Below are 15,532 nucleotides of genomic sequence, written 5' to 3' on the forward strand. Positions count from 1 at the left end.
GACAGAGATAACAATCATATTTCCCGTTGGTCTCCCCTCCACATTCCTCATGCACGCCCATTAGCACGACAACGAATATTTCCTATCCAGCTTATACGTAAGAAAAACCGGCAGGGTTGCCTTATTACATATTTGAACTAAAACATTGAATAGTTTAAAAAATTGGCGATCAGTGGCGCGGTTATATTGCCATTCAAAACTGGATAATGGAATTAAAAATAAAACACTAATTGTTGTAATAGAAATACACGCTTACTTTATAAATGTTGAAAAAAGCGTTAAAAAAATAGCCAACAAGCATTTTTAAAACTAAGAACATAGATAATAAAGATATCAAATAATTCTGAATCTATATTAAAGTCAGAAAGCTAACAAATACAGGGTGAGTCATGAGGAACTTTACATACTTCTACCATATGTAAAGTCCCTCAGGGAGCATATCATGTGGCCACTAAAAAATGTCAACTCCTCCTCTTTATTAATTAACAGGGTGATTTGTGTAATTGACCATTTATTTCATTTTACTTTAGTGTTTATACGGCTCATTTGATTTTTTTAATTTTTGCATGATACACTACACTACTATCAAGCATTCGACTGGTATTAGCTAAACTAAAAAATTCCAGGACTGGCTTTGGAAAAATTAATTTAGGGATTCGTATTAAATATTACACCCTGTATAATTTTTTTTTAAAATGCAATAAGTGATTTTCAAACTACATAAATAGCCAATGAAAACGACATATGCAACAATGTTGTCGCACTTTTATTAAATTTTTAGTGAACGATCAAATCTGACCAAAAATAGAACAACCATAATGAAGTATCAAATTATAAGGTATTAATTTAAACAAATGTTATAAATTTCAAACATTTTAATTAAAATGAGTTCCTACAACATAATCTAATACGTAGAAAATTAACATCTTTACTGTCACTTTGTATTATCTCTACGATAGAATCTATTGTTTTTCAATTTTAAATTTTTACTCATAGATCGTATTGGGGCATTATTTTCGATAAATAATAAATTAAATTGATTAAAAAGTCAAACCTCTTGTATGTGTTAGTTTTTGTTGATTGTAAATGATTAAAATTTTATGTCAAATAATAATACATTGCATCAACTGTACTAAATAAAAATAATTCTAAAAAAGTTTAAAATGAAGGTTGGCGTTGACCGTTTGACGTTTCTTGATATTTTATACCCATTGTCATTATTGTCATTATCAATTGTTATTTATGTGTACAAGAATACATATTTCTTCTGTCATATCTACGTTAAGTACATTGTGTTAGTTTTGGTAGAGCTTTTGTTACTTTCGTTCAAAATGCCACATCAGTTTTCGACCACAGAATATGCAGACATAATATTTGTTTATGGATTCTGTAATGGGAATGGTAGGGCTGCTAGTAGAGAATATCGCAGGAGATTTCCTAATCGTCGAACTCCCAGTCATCCAACATTTGGGTCAGTTTTTAATTATTTGCGAGAAAATGGCACTTTTCCTAGTGGAACAACAGAGCGACATGTAGATGAAGCGCAGGACGATGACATTATGGACGCCGTTACTATGTACCCTACAATAAGCACTAGACAAGTAAGTCGAGAACTCAATGTTACTCAATCAAAAGTAAGTAGAGTCTTACAAAAAAATAATCTATACCCATATCACATTCAAATGGTTCAGCGACTACATGCTGGAGATGAGATCGATAGGTTGGAATTTTGTAGATGGATTAACAATAATCGACCAACGCTATACACGACACTATTTACAGATGAAACCCAATTTACCAGAGACGGGATAAATAATTCACGAAATTCACATGTGTGGGCAGAAGAAAATCCCCATGCTATTCGAGAACGTCGTTCTCAGTTAAGGTTTTCGGTTAACGTGTGGATTGGTGTCATAAATAACCAATTAGTAGGTCCTCACTTTTTTGATGGTCCTTTAACAGGGCAGGTCTATTTGAACTTTCTACAAAATATTTTGTCGAATTTGCGTGCCAACGCGAACGTTGCTATCCGAGGGATGTATTTTCAGCATGATGGGGCACCCCCACACTTTTTACTGGCAGTGAGACAACATCTCAATAATGTTTATGGCAACAGGTGGATAGGACGTGCAGGTCCTATTTCGTGGCCTTCAAGATCCCCTGATTTCAATCCCGTTGATTACCATATTTGGGGACGATTGAAGCAACTAGTTTACGCATTGAATATTAATAACCGACAACAATTAATTGATAGAATTATACATTGTTGTAATACTATTAGAAACGATCCCCAGAGTATCCGTAATTCAATACGTCAATTAACAATTCGGCAACAAAAATGTGTACAGGCTGCAGGGTTCCATTTCGAAAATCTATTTTGAATTATTTTTATTTTGTTACCATTATTGTATCTTTTCCAGTTCTAATTTATGGGTTTATCATAACTATGTACATATTTTTAGTTTTTTTTTTAAATTGTTCTTCGTTATTTTTAGTAGTTACTGTTTTTTGTTGTGCAGTGACTCAGTTTATCATTTCAATTAAAATGTTTGAAATTTATAACATTTGTTTAAATTAATTACCTTATAATTTGATACTTCATTATGGTTGTTCTATTTTTGGTAAGATTTGATCGTTCACTAAAAATTTAATAAAAGTGCGACAACATTGTCGCATATGTCGTTTTCATTGGCTATTTATTTAGTTTAAAAATTACTTATTTCATTTTAAAAAAAATTATACAGGGTGTAATATTTAATACGAATCTTTAAATTAATTTTTCCAAAGCCAGTCCTGGAATTTTTTAGTTTAGCTAATACCAGTCGAATGCTTGATAGTAGTGTACTGTATCATGCAAAAATTAAAAAAATCAAATGCGCCGTATAAACACTACAGTAAAATGAAATAAATGGTCAATTACACAAATCACCCTGTTAATTAATAAAGAAGAGGAGTTGACATTTTTTAGTGGCCACATGATATGCTCCCTGAGGGACTCTACATATGGTAGAAGTATGTAAAGTTCCTCATGACTCACCCTGTATAAATATCTATATAAAAAAAATAGAATAAATATAAAATATAGAGGGTTGGGATAAATTCTTTCTATCTTTAAGTCCACAAGTTTGAATATATTTAATTTTTATTATTACCAAATTACCATTTGCAACAATCTTTTTAAGGTTTATGCTCAAGAAGCACAACAAGAAGTGCAGCCAGTAGTGGATAATGATGAAGAAAACATTTTAGAGGAAAATAGGATTAGGAAAGCTTTAGACGAAATTGCGAAACAACAACAAATAGGTGGTGAAGAAGGAGGGAAGTATCCTCGGCCTTTGCCACCAATGCCTAAAATAATTTATGCTGAACCACCGGAACCTCCTTCAGAATTATCGGGGGTGGGACTAAATAAATTGGTAAAAAAAGCTTTAATACTATTATATTCCTAACTTTATAAATATATTTCTGTTGTTTGTTTTAAATATAAATTAGTTTTTATTTCACTTTTTACTTTTAATATAAACAAGCAACTTATTATGAATTATGTCTTTCCAGGTATATTATGTATGCAACGGAATAGGAGAACCTTGGGTACAACTTCCAGATGTTACTCCAAAACAAGTTCGAACAGCACGTCAAATTTATAAATCTTTTACTGGAAATTTGGAGTCACCAATTTATACGTATCCACAATTTCCTGGCAATGAACGCGAATATTTACGGGCACAAATTGCAAGAATATCGGCAGGTACATTTAATCTCACTAGTATTATATTTTACGAGTAATGATACTCATTTTAAAATTGAAAATCTTACTTTTACTATTTTACCAATAAATTATTATATATATATATATATATATATATATATATATATATATATATATATACAAACAACACAGTTTATTAGGGTTGCAGTCAGAAAATTGGCCGGGATGTTAATGAATGTTATTATTAATGAATGAATGTTATATTTTATGTGTGTTGTTATTAATGTTGAGTGTCTATGCTTTTGTAAATAATCTCAACGACTAGTAAGTTGCACTGAAGATTTGTGATATTTTATAAATATTTACACTTTTTTCTTATTATAGTGTCTTGAAAAAGGAACAAAACGATTCCGAAAGCTAGACGAAAAGTCATAAGAGTGTTTCATTAACATCCCGGCCAATTTTCTGACTGCAACCCTAATAAACTGTGTTGTTTGTTTATATTGACAGTCACTAATATCCAGTAATTCTTGTATATATATATATATATATATATATATATATATATATATAATCTAAAGGTAAAAGATATCGGCATAGCTCGCAACAAGGAAAAAAAATATAATAAAACATGTGTATAAGATGGAAGGCAACCGTATATACGTATTTCTGACTATTGGTCGTCTTCAGTACGGTGCAGCCAAGTTAGAAAAGGAGCATATTAACTTGGGAAAGGATCACTACAGAAGCAATGCGACCAATTTGTGGCAATCATGCTAGAAGACTCTGAGGTTTCCAGAGCAATAACCAACACATCCACGGAGGAAGCTAAGCTACCTGAGGAAAGGAATGCCAAACGTAGAACGTTTCAAACAACAAGAAAAAGGTTAATGCGAGTTAATAGTAAAATAAATGTAAAAGATATCACCTTTTACCTTTATTTTACTATTAACTCGCATTAACCTTTTTCCTGTTATATATATATATATATATATATATATATATATATATATATATATATATATATATAGCTATTTATTCGATTTTTAATCTAAAAAAAAACTGCTTCGTTGCCCTTCAATATTAAACGATTGCCTTCGTTTATTAAATGATATATCGTCGGCTTAATAAAAAAAAACAAAATAGGATAAGTTGTCTAGTTATTCAAGACCAATCCAATGCTCGCATTTTAAAGGCGGGAATACGTCAATCCATATGACAATTTTAAAATTGTTCATAAAATCAATGCTAACAGAAAGGGTCAAAAACTTAAGCTTTGCAGTATATGTTGTGATTTTCTTATATACATGTAGATTAAATGGTTCTTATATTGGTATTTTATTAATTTTTCCCTTAAAAATCAATAGTGTGCTGACACAAAAACTAATTGATTTGAACAATTTAACAATTATTAAGTATCTTGGTACCTATCTAGACAGGAAATTGTTATGGAAAGATCACATTCATCAAATTGTCAAAAAATCAGAAAACTCAATAAACATTTTAAGAGCTTTCTGTAAAACAAATCGGGGAGCAGACCCAAATATTGCTTTGATGTTTTACCGTAACATGATCAGGCCGATTTTCGATTATAACTGTCATTTATTTGGATCAGCGTCCAATACACATCTAAACAAACTTGAAATTCAAAAAAATTAATGCCTGAGATTATGCCTAGGTTATTTAAAATCCACTCCAGTCCAAATAATGGAAAATGAAGCTGTGGAACCTCCATTGCATTTACGCCGCCAATTTCTTAGCGACAAATTCACAGTCCGAATTATGTCCAAAAATTGTAAATACCTTCAAGATCTTAATGAGCTATCAGTTTTAGACCTCACCCATAGGTCCTGGAGAACTAAAAAATCTATACCTTTGGTAGAAAGTCATCTAAGTACGGTAAAATATAACGATATTCTCTATAAAAGCCAAATTCCGCCCTACTACGGTGAAATGGCAAAAACACTATTTTCTAGAAAGGTTAGGATATGTTACTTAAACTCACATTTACTCCCAAATATGTTTGATATAATTATTAAACAAAAATTGACAAATTATCAGTACATTTTTACTGATGGGTCAAAAGATGCAAATGGAACGGGCTGTGCAATGTTCCACGAAAATAAAAATTACCATCACCAGTATAGCTTATCCAGTGAATGCTCAATATACACAGCAGAGATGATGGCAATAATGTTTGCTCTTCAGTATGTAGTACTGAATCCGACTAGCAACTATGTTATATTTACTGACAGTAAAAGCGTGGTCGACAGATTTAACAACATTCAAACAGTTAAACAAATAAACCACATTGAACTGGAAATTCTTAAAATTCTTTATGAAACTAAACAATTAGGATTAAATGTAATAATTACATGGATCAAGGGCAATTCGGGAATAAAAGGCAATGAGATCGTTGACAATTTGGCTAAATCAGCCTACATGCTTGGAGAAAAAGTAAACAGAAATTTAATTCCAGCGACAGATATTGACACCTTTAGTAGAAAAAAACTTAAAAATAATTGGCATTTACATTACCGAGAATGTAAGACTGGCTTAAACTTTTATCATTGTAACACTAGGATACCCTCCATAAGATGGTTCTACACAGAATCTAATTGACATTTTATAAAGACCATTAATCGGCTGAGAGCAAATCATGCTCTTACGCCATCTATTCTTACATGCATGGAATCGGCTTATCAAATACTCCCAATTGTACTTGTGGTAAAATAGGCGATCTAACACATATTATATTAGAATGTGATTTACAAATTATTAATATAAACGAACTTTATAAGGAATTAATAAATTCTAAGTGTTGTTTTCCAACAAACCTTAATCTTTTAATATTTTCAAATAATATGGAAATTCCTCATTGCATTTACAAACATGTTAAAATATGTAAATATAAGTTGTAAATAGTATATAGGCGTAATCTGTTAATATGGTTAAAAAAAAACAAAAAAAAAAAACAAAAAAAAAAGTATACCACAAATTAAAAAAAAAACATAAAAGAATTAAGAAAATAGAAATAGAACAAAAAACAAAAAAATAAATAAAAAAAAGAACAAAAAAAGCAAAAAACAAAAAAAAATCAAAACAGCAACAAAACAAAACAAAAAAAAAACAAGAAAATAATAAAAGAATAAAAAAAACAAAATAAAAATATATCAAAACAAAATGTATGTACCTATCCATAAAAATATTAGCTATATGTAGTACTAACATTTGACTATGAATCTGCAATCAATAATAATTGAAATTCAGTCGATTTTAACAATAAACACAAACAAGTCTGGCTAATTGGCTCTGCCAAAGCCATTTTTCAGAAAAAAAAACAAAAAAAAAACAATTATTGTGTGTTTTAAATGGAGCAAACATTACAATTCCCACAAAAAAAACTAAAAAAAATATAAAAAGTTTATAGTTAATTATTCCAAAATATATAATAAGAAATTAAAATGATTCAAATTAAAACAATTGAAAACACAAACATAAAGTGAAAGTCTTAATATATTGTGTCCATGATTTTGGGTATTACTCTCTAGGGAGTATAATTTTTTAAATTTCATTGTGCATAGAACTTTAATAAGTTGTTTTTTTGTATAAAAATCTTCGAAATACAGTGAGTTTTTAAATCAGCAAAATATCAGCTTCCATGATCTTGTGGTAGTTAATATTACAATCCTCTATTTTCTTCTCGCACAAGTTTAAAGCATTCGGAACCTATTATATATATATATATATTATATTTAGTAATTTCCTCTAGATATATAATACGTCGGTTGACTATTTTTTACTCTTTGGCTTTATATAACTGCTTGACACTTATTTATTGTTTTAAATTTACAGCCGTTTTTTATCCAATTTTGATAAGTTTTCTCACAGCAGTTTATATTCCGACCGGTTGTTTCCAATTTATTTCTTACTATTTCTATTGTATCTATTTCATTAGTTTTGTAGCAATCATTTATGGTTTTTAATAGTTTTATAAGTGAAGCATCTAAAGGTCTTAAAAATCTCTACTCACATAACTTCTTGCGATGATAAAGTTCATTTTTTTTAACTATTTTGTATACAGTTAAAAGTGGAATTTCTGTTCAATCAGAAGTTGCTTGTGCCAACAGTTTTTCATCGAAGCCAAATTTCTTATGTAAATTTTTGTACAAATTAAAACATACTTGCTGTGTTTTAGCATTTAAATGTATTCGAACCTTCTTGGCGGGTACTTTTTTTGCAGGAGTTATATTCACACCGACACTGGTACTTTCTACAAAATCATTATTTTTAAAAGTAATATTTTCAACGACATGGTCCCACGGATGCCAAATCACTATTCAGAATGATTTAATTACTGCAAGCAATACTCTACCAACGAACTGCTAAATCATTATTCAAAATAATTAAATTTTAACAAACAACATTACATTCTAGTAAGGAGATGCTCCTCAAATAAAACAATTCACACAGACCCATTCAGTCTGTACGAACCGGTCGTAAACAGATAGAGACAAACGTTCTGCTCTTAAAGTGTATTTACTATATTTCTTACTTATACTCTTCCATCAACGAATAAAGACGCATATAGAAGCACTCTTCAACGTAATTTTTTGGTACATGTCGTGCAAGTACATTTTCCTTTTTTACTTCTGTTCCCGCAACACCAGGTAGCGCTCATGTCATCCCCCTTTACTAACGTACCGTCAACAAACTACTACTGCTTCAGAAATATGAAACTCTTTCATATTTCAGACTTTTTCACTTTTTACATTTTATAAAATAAGAGATCAAATTCTACTCACGTAACATATTTTTTTTGTAGAAAATAAAATATGATTTTACTTTTATTACTTTTCTATATCTAAATCTTTATAGAACTATAAACAATATTGGGATTAAAATTTTTAAATCTATTTTGCCAGGACAAGTGGGTAAAGATGATTGATATTAGTATGGCTTAAGATAGAAACTTATGGAGAAATGTAATTAGGGAAGCCTATCTCGCATAGAGCTACAGGCAAAAGGAATAATAATAATATTGTGTTCTATTCTAATACAATAGTTCTGTTTGCTACTTCTATGCAACTTTTTACCAAGTTGCTTGTCGTGTTTGTTGTGTTAACTAGCGATCCAAGATATGCTAATTCTTTAACTTGTTTAGAGGTATAGTAGTAAATTTGGATTATCCGTTGAACATTTTGGAAGTTTTTAGCAATCAACTGGAATATCCAAATCCATATATTTGGATTTTTCCTCGTTAAGTTCGAGCCTGTTCCGACAGTTTTGTGGTTGAAGTCCTTTTTTACCACAAGTAGGTTACTAGCCTCACCTGTGAACATTCCTCATTTGTCTGGGACCGGCATTGTTTGGGACTGGCAGTAGTACAATCTTCTAAACTACTTAATCTTCCCCCTCAACTACACCATTACCCCAGGCAGAGTCTGGATATATTAAGAGAAACTGATGTGATGTGTAACACTTGTCGTATTCGTAAACTTTGTAAAACTCTACGCTACGTCTCTCATACTTCTGCCTACGATAAAGGTATCATCAGCAAATGCAAGAATTTGGGTCAATCTCTTAAATATAGTTTCATTCAATCTGCCCGACTGCTTTTTCCAAGGTACTATTGCAGAGGAGGCACGCTGATTAATATTACAGAATCTAAAGTTTTATCCTTAAATTTTAATGCACGAGCTTACGTTTTACATTGTTAGTTTTGCAATTTAACTAACTTAGGTGAGATACCAAAATCTATTATTGCATTATATAGTTCAGTTCTTTTAACATTGTCATATGCTGCTTTGAAGTCCACCAAGAGATTGTCGATCTATGTTTTACTACTTAGTTTTAAAATCCATATAATCATTATCCATGGTTTGATTAACTTCTTGACAAGTTTTTTTTTTTTTTGCAAACGTTAATGGTACAATTTTAATCTCCAATTAACTGGCCTAAAAATTTAATTACTCACAGAATTACAAATATTAACAAATAGGTCTGACAAAAACCAATCAGTTTCAGCTAGTAGTATTGGTCTGTGATTAGTAAAAAGAAACTAGTAAACACGCTTTTTGCGATTCTGTAGTATTTACTAGTTTTTATGTAGCTACTGCACTAATTAGGCCAGTATTTATTGTCAGTTTTAAAGAATATAATTTAAAATATTAAAATTCTGGAATAAAAATAAAATATCTTTATATATTTTTAATTGTTGTGGGATTTATATACGCCGAATATTTATATGAGCTAACTTAATATTTAAGTCAAAAACAACAACCACATAAAATCAAGAAAATGAAAGGAGGTAACATAAATATAAGAATTGAAGTATTTTTTTCTGTAATCAGTTTAAAAATGTTATATTAAAAAAAGTGAAACAGTAGGCAGTATTGTAGACTAGCGCAGAGCCTCATACTATGTTTTCTGTATGTCTATATTTTGTTAGTTATTTTTTATGGAGCTTTTAATTTAAACCTGCTTAGAGTAAATTATATGATGGCTAGAAACAAATTGATCGAGAGTAGTGCATCGAAGTCAAGAACCGCTATTCTATGACTTTATCCGTGACGACGCCATCTTGTTACGCTGGTTCCATGACGCTTGTCTCAGCATTTTACTGTAGAAAAATTGAATGAAAGATATATATATATATATATATATATATATATATATATATATATATATATATATATATACAGGGATGAGTGCCTTAAGAACCGGCAAAATAACGCAAAAGATAGAAAACATAAAACGTTGTGAAATAAAAAGGGTGAAAGTAGTAGAGGTGAGAAATTATCGATATTAACCTATAATTTACTTTACATTACATTAGAATTATCGAAAATTTCCCACCTTTAGACGTTAGCTTATGAGCTTGTTGACGTCAGTCATAGTAATACGTATCACGTAATGTAAGTAAAAACAGTTTAAGCAGGAGTATTTTTTTATCCAAAATTAAAGTATTGATCAATAATAAACTATGATTTGAGACGTCGCATACACTCTTCTCAATACAGAATTATCATAGCTTGTTATTCTGTATTCGTCAAAACAGTATTAATTATCAAATTACTACTAATTAAACTGTTTACTTACATTTGCTTTATTGCCTTCAATCAGTTTTTACTTTATGCGAAATTTAAAAAATGTAAATATTCGACGTCATACTTGTAATATTATGACTTTAGTCTGTATCGTGATTATGACTGAATTCAACTAGCTCATAAGCTAACGTCTAAAGGTGGGAAACTATCGATAGTCCTAATGTAATTTAATGTAAATTAGAGGTTTCTATCGATAATTTCCCACCTCTACTACTTTCATCTCTTTTTATTTCACAACGTGTTTTCTATCTTTTGCGTTATTTTGCCGGTTCTTAAGGCACTCATCACTGTATATATACAAAACCACCAGTTTATTAGGACTGCAGTTAGAAGGTTGGCCGAGATGTTGGAGAAACAGTCTTTTGACTTTTTGTCGAGCTTTTGGAATGGTTTTATTCCTTTTTCAAGACACTGTAATATATATAAAAAAAATGTGTAAATATTTACAAACTATCACAATTTGTTAGTGCAACTTACTAGTCGTTGAGATTATTTAAAATAAACTTAGACACTCAACATTAAAAACACAAATATAAAATATAATAATGGACAATACATTCTAAAAATTTTGGTCAGAATAGTAAAACTTAGTTTATTTCATGACATATTTTGATAGTATGTTTTAACAATATGTTTCACAATACAGGAGTCATCGAATGTTGTTTATTCTATACCGTGTGCCAATTGCAACAACGTTTACATCGGAGAATCATCTCGTAATTTCCACAGTAGGGTGATCTCACATCGCAGTGACATAAAAACCAACAAAATAAATGCATATGCACTCGCAGAACATGCAATAACTCGGAAACATGTGTTCAATTTCGAGGATTCCTGTATTTTGGCAAAAGAAAAAAACCATACAAAACGTGTTTTCTTGGAAATGTGTTTCATAAAATCCAGTACATCTTGAATTAATAAAAATCTGACATAGATAAATTGAGCAACTTTTATTGTTATTTACTGAAATATATATATACATATATATATATATATATATATATATATATATATATATATATATATATATGTATATATATATACATAAATATATATATATATATATATATATATATATATATATATATATATATATAAATGGGTATTATCGCATATACATGTTTTTAACTTACTTAAGCGTTTTGAGTTCTCAGATTACTGTAAATTTTTCAGTTGTATAATCTTTCGTGTTACTTGTATAAAAAATAAAAATTCAAAACGTTGAAGATTTTTTTTTATAATTATGAAATTATATACATTTACTAGCTTTCTGAAGGTCAAACTGTAAATCAACATTAGTACTTCATGTTCTTGCTGAACTTTGTGAAAAAAAAATAAGAAGACGACTTGAATTCTAGAGCAGCAAAGCATGAGTTCCTTATAAACATTATATGACGCATCCTAATGATAGGGTAATGTTAAACATATTGCTCAATTGAAATCTATATTAAAAGCAACAAAGTTTGTCTTTGAAGCTGAGTTGGTTGAAGCTGAAAGAGTTAATGGTAGGAATTCTAAAGTAGCTGACTTAAATCACTTTGTAAAACATTATTATTAAGATCATTTATAAAATAAACTTTGATCAGATAAAAGGCATATATCGAGCACAGTTTAATTAAATCTTGCCCAAGTACTTTCGATCCCTAGATCATCTTCAGGGGCATCTGAAATAAGCCAAGAAACGTTTTTTTATAACCAAAGAAATTGAATAACTTCGATAAAAACTCGAAGTTTTATGGTTGAAAAAAGGTTTTTTATATGATTAACGTTTATAGACTTACTTCGTCAATTGTGGCCTATCCGGCAAGAACAAGATGTCATAAACATAAAATTGTACATTACACTACACAACAAATAGACAAACAAACACTTTAAAATAATTTAAGGGAGGCTACATTGCTTGAAGAAGTCGGAGACAGAATGGCTCCTGATCTAACGGAAATGTTGGGGTGACATGTGACAAATGACAACTTGGATGAGCAGTCACAATCATAGATATGTGATCTGCACCTTTTACAATTCTATGAAACTAAGTATTGACCGAAAGTCCAACTGACACTACTATAGGAGATCACTGATGAAAAATAAAAATTATATAGAATATTTTTAAGTAAATTGAATAATCCAGATCTCACACTCAAACATGTCTGTAATAATTAAGGTGTTAGTTTGAGAGCAACTGAAATAGACGAAAAGTAAGAATGCAAGAAGCGGACTAAACAATATGTTAAACAGTGGGTGGTTGACTACAATAAAATGGTCTACCAAGCACTATCTGTAATATAGAAAGGAAGAGATCTGACTATGTAATTAAAATACTAATAATTGAAAATCAAAATGGAAAGCAAAATATATAAATGGGGTGTAATCCAAGTAGTTCAGTTGAACCCACAGTCAATGGTATAACTATAAAATTACTATGGATGTGCTCAGTGCAGGAAGTCTAAACAGTCGAGCTGGGTCCCCTACGAGGTGAAGCTGTAATAAAGTTTTTAAAAATAGGTTTAAATTTAGTACAATTTAAATTAATTTGAGTATTAAGACAGTGAGAGTTTTCATTCGTTTCCCTTGTAATTTCCAAATCTTCCAATAAATCCAACTCCATATAGTTTTTCTTTCTACTAATGTCATGTAAGATAGATGAACCAGTGTTGATGTTAAAATTGTGTTTACTGGATAATAAGTGTTGACCAAAACTTGAAGAGTTTGGTCTTTTCAAATGTTCTGAAACTCTAGTGGATAACTTTCTAATGGTTCTACCTACATAAGAGGCATCACAATCATCACATTTTAATTTGTAAATACCACTTTTGTCAAGTGTGTTCATCCTATCTTTGGTGTTGATTAAGAAGGAACCTAAGGTGTTGTGTGACTTGAAGGAAATTTTGATGTTATCGATTGTAGAAGTAAAAAGTTTAGATATTTTATTGGAAATGCTGCTAATGTAGGTGAAGGAGAAATATCTGGTGTTATTTGAAGCAATAGGTTGAAGAAAACATTGTGATGAATATGCAAGCTTTTCTGCAATTTTTAGTTTAGCTCTATTTAGAAGCTTATAGATAATGTTAGGATCATAACCATTATTGAAAGCAATTTGTTTAAGAGTGTTAAGTTCTGAATTAAAATTATCATTAGAAAGTGGAAATTTGAGTAACCTATGAATGTAACTGTTGAAAGCAGCCATTTTATGTTGGGTTGGATGATTAGATGTATCATGTATAACATGATCTGTTTGGGTAGGTTTTCTGTAAATATTGTACTCTAAAGAATCTTTATTACGGGAAATAGTCATATCCAAGAAGTTCAACTTTTTATCAGATTCTGGTTCCAGAGTAAAAGAGATGTTGGGATGGAGGTTATTAAGATCATCCAGAATCTGTAAAGCATCATCTTGGGTTCCCTGTATGAGAGCTATACAATCATCAACATACCTTGACCAAAAAACTATTTTGTTGTTGTTGTTAACAAACTTCTGTTCTAAGCTGTCTAAGAAAATGTCAGCCAGAAAAGGTGATAGTGGAGATCCCATTGCTAAACCTGTTGGTTGTTTGTATATTTTTTGATTGAATTGAAAGAAGTCCTGATCCAGACAGAATTTAAGTATAGTTAAGATAGCATCTTTGTCTTTTGCTGATATGTTGCAATTGTCTAGAAGATTGTGTACTAAAGGTAATGTATCATCTCTTGGTACAGAAGTAAACAGATTGGAAACATCAAAAGAAACTAAATAAAAACCCTCTTCTATCCTAATGTTATTTAACCGTTCTATTAGATCTAAAGAATTTTTGATGGAGAACTTAGGTTTAAAATTAGTGATAGACTGAATTGTGTTGTAAATAAACTCTGATAAAATAGAAACTGGAGTATTACAAAAACTTACTACCGGCCTTATGGGACAATTGTGTTTATGGATTTTAGGAAGTCCATATAACCTAGGTGTTATAGGATTAGATACAATTAACTTTCTGTTGTTATATTTAGTAATAGTATCATTAAACAATTTGACCATTGCTTTTGTTTTATTAATAAAGGTGTTAAGTGGATTTTTTTCCAAAACTACAAAACTGTTATCTGAAAGAAAAGATTCTACTTTCTCTATGTATTGAGTTTGTTCTAAGATTACAACACAATTACCCTTATCAGCCTTGCTGAGTACAAGAGAATCTCTATCAATTTTTTGTTTAATTGATTTTAGCAAATCCTTTTGTTTTTTAAAATTATGGTGATTTCTATGAAAATTGCGTTTGTACTTACATTGTTGTTGTTGAAGTAAGCTAATGCAAGAGTTTCTCAAATATTGTTTAGTATCAGCATTGTTAGTCATACCTTCTATTAGAGTGTCCAGCTCTACCGCAAATCCTCCCAGCACTGAGTCACTTAACCTAAAATTCTGACAAGAAAACTTAAGGCCTAATCCTAAAAAATACAGTTCATCCTCTGAAAAGTTAGTGTTACTTAGATTTAAGACTCTAGGATGAAATTGATGATCTGAAAACTTATGCAAAAGTGTTGAGGTGCTTCTCTGTTGTTTTTGCAAAATCAAACGGTTTAATTTGTTGGTAAGATTTCTCTTCTTGGTGAATTGTAAGCGAGAGACCTCATCTTCTATGTTGTTAAAGGAGTCGTTGACTAGAAACCAAGGATGTTGTTGCAATCTTAAAATTACTTATGATCAAATTTTGCAACAACATCCTTGGTTTCTAGTCAACGACTC

General features: G+C 30.3%; 1 protein-coding gene across 1 annotated transcript in view; it reads left to right on the plus strand.

Moving 5' to 3' along the window:
- Positions 1-15,532, plus strand: part of Rsph4a (Radial spoke head protein 4a) — a 53,197-nt gene that overhangs the window by 22,635 nt on the left and 15,030 nt on the right. Inside the window, exons 5-6 of the mRNA XM_072523573.1 lie at positions 3,183-3,416; positions 3,556-3,748. Coding sequence (XP_072379674.1) covers positions 3,183-3,416; positions 3,556-3,748 — 427 coding nt within the window. The remainder of the gene's footprint in view (positions 1-3,182; positions 3,417-3,555; positions 3,749-15,532) is intronic.

Source organism: Diabrotica undecimpunctata, chromosome 2 (genome assembly GCF_040954645.1).
Source record: "Diabrotica undecimpunctata isolate CICGRU chromosome 2, icDiaUnde3, whole genome shotgun sequence".
Classification (NCBI taxonomy): domain Eukaryota; kingdom Metazoa; phylum Arthropoda; class Insecta; order Coleoptera; family Chrysomelidae; genus Diabrotica; species Diabrotica undecimpunctata.